The following is a 7784-nucleotide window of genomic DNA, read 5'->3' as shown; positions in this document are numbered from 1 at the left end:
TTCTCGTTAATGAAATTTTTACACTTATAAAAAAAATAATATTATATATCAACAACAAAATTTCATCCAATAGATTGGGGTGGGCTAAACTTATGTTGTTTCTCTATTCCAATCTGCCAAAGTCGTCTTCTGTTATCGAGAGTGAGAGTGGACATGAAAAATATACTTTGTTTCATTAAAAATATTGAATTCTAGTGAGAGCAGACGTGAACACCCACGGAACAACAAGACATACTTTTGAACACAAAATTGAATGGGGAACAAAATTCTTTCAAGAGATCTCCCAAATTTTTAGGTTTTAATGATGATGATGATGTAAGGATCATCTTCCATGGAAACAATTGGCCAAAATAAAAGACACCACATGCACCAAGAGCTATCTTTCTTCCCACATATCACTATTTCATTGATCATAGGGTGCATACACTAACAATATTTTCTAGAGTTGTGCTGGAGTAACATTGTGGGGGGACATCATGCGCGACATTTTTGACGTGGAAGTGTGTAAGAATCATAGATGCTTTTCATCGAAATCTCAATGTCCCCCACAATATTACTTCAGCATTATCCTATTTTTATGAAGACAAGAGGATACTTTCAAAGAACCACTCTTATAGAAGATTTTTTAAGGAAAATTCATTTTGCTAAGAGCACACCCATTTCAAATGAAATCACCAAATAATTTTGCCCGACGTCTTGAGGTTCTCTTAGTAAAAGTTGGTGTAGCAGTAGAAGCTCTCATATTTATTCAAAGCATATACACACAATGGGTTGCAAATTTTAGAGAGCTGCTATTGCCACGCCAATTTTTACTAATGCAACACAAATTCCTAGGTAAATCATCAAAGAATTGCACATAGTTGGTGTGGCATTAGTAAAAGTTGATGTGGCAATAGTTGTGGGAGTAAACTCGACAACTAAAAGTTAAATACAACTACGATCTTATCCATCCAATCCAAACGAAGAATCGAAAGCACGCGCATTTTAGTAAATCCGGCCCACGCTACGGTAGTATTTGTCTTCTTTAATTCTGAAAGTGATTTACCGAAAAAACCACTGACCTAAAGTAACCGCATTGGGGGGCACCAGTATCTGGCCGCACTACGCACTCCGCGCAATAAAGAGGGAGATTCCCTTAGATTAACAAATAAAGCCTTCGATAAACAAATGAGATTGTGAGATATGTTGAAGAGCAATAAGACTACTTAAAGAATCGGTGAAACTTTTTGATAAACAAAGATAATAAAGTCAAGAAGGAGACCTGTTGACTTGGTTTTCAGGTTATCAAATCCACATGTAATTGATTTCCGACCAAAGAAAAAAAAAGTTTTATTCGATTTGTCAGCAGCCACTAGTAAAAGCTCATCGAAGAGAGAGAATTGCAGAGATGAGTAAATGGAATTTAATTCTCTCTCTCTTTATTACAAACCCTAGCATTGTGTTTGGATTGAGGGAAAGGGAGCGAAGGGAAGAGAAAATATGTTATTTTCTCTTCCTTTCTCCAGTTTGGATTGTTAAGTAAGGAGGGAAGAGAAGAAAAACGGAGGGAAGAGAAGGGAAAAAGTGCCGAGTTTTGTTCCCCCCAAAATCGGAGTGACGAGGAGGGAAGGGAAGAGAACACCTTTTTTATTCCAAATTTGCCCTCATTTTTTTTTAAATTTCCAAAACTTATTTATATTGGCAGGCCTTTTATTACTCTTTACACCCCAAGTAATAAAACAACTAAACTTGATTTCAGAAACCTAGAGGTGTACAGAACGTAGAGCCGAACTCGAACTCGAGTAGGAGACGACCTCTCTCTCTCTCATTCTTTTGGTTTTCTTCAAGAAACCCTCTTCAACGTCACACCTCTCTCTTCTTCAACCCCACACACCTTTTTCTTCTTCTTCTTTTTTCAAAAATCTTCACACACTCTGTTTTTTTTAATAACAATGGGAAGTCATCATCTTCGATCTCAAGGTCGTCAAGAGGTAATTTTGGTGTGGCGAGGTTGATGCGAGATAAGCAGACCAAAGAGCTTTTTGCCGTGAAGTATATTGAAAGAGGCGAAAAGGTTTGTTTCTTATAATAATAGAATTGTTTGAAGTTCTTCGATTTTACAGTTATTGTGAATTAGAGGTTAATTATTAGTTCAGAGGATCGGAAATCATGTGCATTATGTGGAAGGTGAAGACATCTATTGAGAAACTCAGGAGACAATCCGAATTTGGATTTTGTTTGAGTTTTCTTTTGGCTTGAATTTTGCTTCGAGAATTTAAATGGTTATTGTTCTTTCTAATTAGAAGCTAGTTTTACTTAGTTTGATTGTCGGTGTAAATTGAGAATTTTTATGAGTTTTATGTAGCCTAGTTTTACCGAATTTAGGTTTTGCTTGGTTTGGAGAAATTTATAAGAGGAGAGTTCTGTCACATAACTCTGCGATTTGAAATTTTCCACTTTGGTTAGGAATGTGTTGATCACAAGTAGTTTAGATGCAAGGTTTTTGAGTTTTATTTGATTGGAGGATTTTGGTTTTTGGATTTTATTTGAGCTAATCTGCAAATATTATCTAATTTTATTAGATGACAAAACAGTTCAAAGAAGATTACTAAAGAAAATGATGAATCTGGATCATAGTTACCAAGCCATGCCTTTTGAGTCCATTAAATGATTTAGTCTGTACCATGGTTTAAAGTTTCATATAGTTTCGAAATGTCTCGGCATGTGGGAGATGGAGAATATGAGAGAGAGAGGTTGTAGCGAGAGGTCGAGTTGAAAGAGGTCGCGCAGAGAGGTATTTACAATTTTGTAAAGTTATTAAGTAAACATGGTTTTTTAATTTTGAAGTCATCTTGCCCATTGGATTGCGCCCGATCAATAACTGTTAAACGTTAACTATATCTATTTTGTGTAGTGATCCTCTAGATATAACTCGATTGCCTTGATCTTTGTTTATTAGTTTTGAACCGTCGGTTAAATATTTGTTTGTCTACAATTTGGTCTATGTTCAACATCTTGTTAGATTTCTAGTTCAGTTTCTATTTCATGTATATCAACTCAATTTGTTCATTGATATTTAAGATTGTCTTTACTTGTGTGTTTGCAGTCCTTCCAAATTGTCAAGGATTAAAAATCAACTTGTCATTTATATCAAGAGAACTAGAATCAGTAGAAACTCATTGAACGTCGGAGACAACTTTTGTGCAGATTTGATGCAAGAGTCTTCAAGGTGTAAAGGCCTAGGTATGTTGAGATAGAATAAGTAAAGAAATCTTGTATTATGGTCATGGGTTCCTGTTTCCTTGCATAATTTAGATGAGATGTTATCAGTTTTGGTCTAGGTTTTTGCTTGCATGTATACATGTTATTATAGACAAACATATGAACTAATGACTAGGAGTAAAAGTATATTTTAGTGATCTTTTATCAGATTTTCCGATTTTTGTTCATTTAGTGCTTCTTTAACATACACTTTGAGATTGATAAATTGTGTATGTTGTGTTATAGAAGGATCATTGGGCACTTTGAGCATTATTTTTATCAACCAGGACAAGTTGACATGGAAATCACATTAACATCCTCACTGAAAGAAATAAAGTTTTTCCGCTTTTCCTGAAGAATCCCGTTAAAGACTTACATCGTTTTTTTATTTTGATTTCCAATTCGCGGTTAGTATTTGTATTGTTATTATCGAAGGAATGACTCCTAAGTGTTTGTGTTTTGTCTTGCGGCTGAATCCATGGGGATTACTTTCTTGGTCCCTCACATCATAGCCATGCGCATTTTAGAGGTAAGAACACGTATTTAGAATAAATCGAGAAACTAGTTTGTTAATCTTTTCCATGACAGTAAGTCTTAGATGATCTACATATTTGTGTGATTTCAATCCAGGTTCAATCAGCTTATTGTAAAAATGATTTTGAGTGGGACAACTTGAAGAAGCTAGCTTTTAAGGTCTATAAATTCTTTCTTTTTCTTATGTTTCTCTGTTATTTCTTTTTGTAAGTTTTAAATTATACCATTGTTCCTATTGTATGGATTCTTGGTACTTTTGCAGATGGTTGATGAATCCAACACACAACTCATGCAGGATTATGTCTTAGAAACCTGTCATGGAGAAAATTGAAAACTAGTGATATGCCACCTCCCAACATCTTTATCAATCTATATACATTTTGTACAATTCCTTACAGTTGATATCATATTGTAGAGTTGTTTTGTACATGACTAGCATAACCATGGTTATAAATTATGATTTTGGCAATTGGTTTGATTGTCCTGAATAAATTATCATGTTAAGGCTTTGATAATTAACCGGTGCATGTTGCTGATTTTGGCAAAATTGATAGTCTTTCTTCCTGCCTTAGCATTTGATATTTGCTTTTTTCCTCGGACGTTATTTTGATTGACAGTGCTCTTATGCCAAGGAAAGACAAGTCAGTTGCTTTGTGGAGTATACAGGATCATATCTCCACTTCAACCACAGATCCAGAGTCCACCAAATCCCCAAGTTCTGGGAGTAAACAAACATCAAAGGTTGGTGGTGATAAAGCTGCAGATAGCTCTTCTGTTGGACCTCGTGGTGTCTACCATGGGCATGAGGATACTGTTGAAGATGTGCAGTTATATCCTTCAAGGTAACTGTCATGATCGTAGTCGAACATTTTGAGCATAGGACCCTTACTAATTTTCATGGTTGTCCTCTGCTTCTTATGATCGGTCATCTATTTGAACATTTCATTTATGTAGTAGTTCACATTTCTTGGAAAGAAATTTGTGGAGGAGAAAGAAGAATCCATCTCAAATTTCCTAGTTTTTCTTGAGAGCTGTTGTTGGCACCCCAACTTTTACTTATTGTACCCCAATTAAAAAAATGAATGGTTGAGAATAAGTAAAAGTTGGGGTGCCATTAGAAGCTCTCATTTTTTTTTTTGTTAGATTTGTATTTTTAGGTTTTGGATTTTATATAGGCCTAATCCTAGTTGTAAGAAACTACTGAAATTATTTGAATGAGTGTTATAATGTTGAGATAATAACTTGAGCCAATCCTTTGTATGTTTGAATAGTGTGTCTTAATCTTTAATTGGGGTGTGATAAATAACTTAAGAAATTGGGATGTAATAAGTAAAAGTTGGGGTGCCATAGCAGCTTTCTTTTTCTTCCTTTCAAATTTTTGGCAGCAAGAATTTGAAAGCTTGTATCTGGTATAATACTCATTCACTGGCTAACACTTGCCTTTTCTATTATTATTGTTCTGAAGTGCACAAGAGTTTTGCAGCGTAGGAGATGGTTCTTGCCTTATTCTATGGGATGCTCGAACTGGCTCTAATCCAATGATCAAGGTTATGTGCCTTTTTTTCCCTTCATCCCAAAAGCTACTTGACTTCCTTTCCTGCTTAACACTCATCCTAGTAAATATGGTCATAAGTACACGTACCATACTGTAAAATATAAATTTGCGAACATTAGTTATATCATGAGGTGTCAATCACCCAAACCGTTACTATTGATTTCCGCATTGCTGTGGATGGATACCCTTTTTTCTGAAATTTGTCACTTGTCAGTGTTAACACCAGCGTGTTCATGTATTCAAAAAAAAAAGAAAGTGTGTTTATGTCTCAAAAACAGTTTAGTCACATTGTAATTTATCCTCTATATTTTGTTTTTTGTTTTTTTTTTTTTTAAATCCTTTTGTATCTTATTTTCAGCTTATGTATATACAATTTTCCATTAAGTTGTATACTATATGAAATTACTTATTTAAAAATCTCTCATAGACATGGAACAAACCGTGCTGGTGTATTGGAATATCAGTTTCTTATGTTGGTGTCTGGCACCATATCCATGTTAAGTTACAGAGTTGTGATCATTCTCTTGTTTAGGAAGTAAGTGTTTATAGTGCAGGTCTTTATTTTGAATCGTATATGTTGTCTTAATTTGAACGATGTTTTTGTTGTGCCATGAAAGTTCTTTTGCTGCAGCGCTGATAAGGATTGACTATGACAATGATAACATCAGACTAGTATCTCAGACATTATTTAAATCCTTAAGTTGTTACCCCTTTTTTTCTTTCTCCCCCCCCCCCAATTTTTCTCTTGTATTTTTTCATGTAGTTAACCTTGGTTACGTTCAATAAAAGTTTCTCTTTCCTGATATGCACAATTGTCTATTAGACAATGCCTCTTTTGATTCTGATGTTCTTTGAGTGTTATTTATCTTGGGTGGGCAGGTCGAGAAAGCTCATAATGCTGATCTTCACTGTGTTGATTGGAACCCTCATGATGTAAATCTTATTCTAACTGGGTATGGGAGTTCTATCAATGTTTTCTTCTTGTTGCAAACATGTTGTTATCAGCTAGAATTTGCAATTAGAAGTAGATAAATGTATAATACTATTGTTTCATGACCTAGTTATATGCCTAATTTTAATAGATGTAGAAGCTTATACAACATTTTGGGTTATTTTCTATTCTTCATGAAGCTAGCACCTCAAAAATTAGTGAAGATCAGCTATTCTACTTTCAGCAAAGGGGCATTGATCACGAGAAGGCAGTCAAAGCCCTTATTTCTGGTTTCTGCAAAGATGTCTTCAACAAGCTTCCTGCCGAGTTCAGTTATGAAGTGAACGAGCTCATGAGTTTGAAGCTTGAGGGATCTGTTGGGTAGAGACCAATAATTGTGATAATGTACATTTTTTTTTTTGGCTCCTTGACAAAGAAAAGCAAATCCTCCACTGATCATACTGGTTTAATTGTGATGTTCATCATGAGTTTGTCCAAACAGTCCTAGGAGAACTTGAAGATGGCTGCCTAACATCTATGTATGGAAACCATATTGCGACCCGAAACATAACATCCTTTATGTAATTTGACTATTATATATGGCTATCCTTTTATCAAAATAAATGGCTATAATAACCTTAAAAAATGCCACCAAGTAGTAACACATGAGGAGTCAAACAATGAACCATGCCATACCCAACAACCTGACCTCATTTGTTAACAAATAACTAAGGATAAGGGTTTGAGTCAAACATGTGGTTTGGAAAGGTTAAGAAAATTAATTCAAAGATCAAACTCCCAACCATCTGGCCCTTCAAGCTTTTATTGACAGTAGATCTTGTCTTCAATTTCTCAAGGTTCTTAACTAAGCTCAATTACTATGTTTTATATGGGGTAGGAAGAAATTTTTTTTGAGACTTTATAAATATTTAGTATGGAATATCCCCTATTAGCGCTAGTCGATCAAGAACAATTAATCTAGATCAAAATAGTCTAGAAAAACATTATAACTTTACGATATTAATAATAAAAAAATGAGCCTTTCTAATCAATGTTATCCACTCTCACTAGTAATTGATCGAAAATAAATGGCTTAATAAATCGTTATAATTATATAATCTGCTTGAATTTGGGTTACAGATGATGTGTGCTAGTAACTGTTGGGAAGTTGATAGCTTACTTCAACATTTTGAGAGAGCTAAAAATTGTAAGAAGCTTGAAAAGGTCCATCATTGTAGGCTTAAATGTCTAGGACCATGTCTTTAATCTCAAATTTGCATATTTTAGTGTGCCAAATGACTTGGATTTTGAGTCAATGAGATGAACAAGTATTTTTAGTTTTTTTAATAAAAACAAACATATGTCCAACCAAATTGAACCAAGGAATCAATTTAATTTTTAAAACATTGGGTTTTTTTAATAAAAACATACATCTGTCCAACCAAATTGAACCTGGGAATCAATTTGATTTTTAAAACATTGGTGGAAATGTAAGCTCTCATGATATACAGTCTTGTATTTCTT

At 34.4% G+C, this 7784-nt stretch overlaps 1 protein-coding gene across 5 annotated transcripts; it reads left to right on the top strand.

Moving 5' to 3' along the window:
- The first annotated feature begins 1733 nt into the window (after positions 1 to 1733).
- LOC147399593 (WD-40 repeat-containing protein MSI4-like) lies at positions 1734 to 6882 on the top strand. 5 transcript variants are annotated; one of them, XM_086445015.1, is made up of 9 exons: positions 1734 to 2053; positions 3086 to 3222; positions 3753 to 3769; positions 3871 to 3933; positions 4037 to 4111; positions 4392 to 4616; positions 5258 to 5321; positions 6209 to 6282; positions 6465 to 6882. In XM_086445015.1, the coding sequence occupies exons 5-9, from the start codon at positions 4092 to 4094 to the stop codon at positions 6643 to 6645; spliced, it is 564 nt and encodes a 187-aa protein (XP_086301141.1). In that variant the 5' UTR covers positions 1734 to 2053; positions 3086 to 3222; positions 3753 to 3769; positions 3871 to 3933; positions 4037 to 4091; the 3' UTR covers positions 6646 to 6882. The 5 variants fall into 5 exon arrangements, with proteins under 5 accessions (XP_086301141.1, XP_086301145.1, XP_086301140.1 ...); XM_086445019.1 differs by having other exon boundaries at positions 1735 to 2053; positions 5240 to 5321; positions 6209 to 6283; positions 6461 to 6882; XM_086445014.1 differs by having other exon boundaries at positions 1736 to 2053; positions 5240 to 5321.
- The last annotated feature ends 902 nt before the right edge of the window (positions 6883 to 7784 follow it).

This window comes from Akebia trifoliata, chromosome 6 (assembly GCF_017979445.1).
Source record: "Akebia trifoliata isolate Shusen 1 chromosome 6, ASM1797944v1, whole genome shotgun sequence".
Lineage (NCBI taxonomy): Eukaryota > Viridiplantae > Streptophyta > Magnoliopsida > Ranunculales > Lardizabalaceae > Akebia > Akebia trifoliata.
Note: the sequence above shows the minus strand (reverse complement) of the source record. Positions and strands in the feature narration are given on the sequence as shown.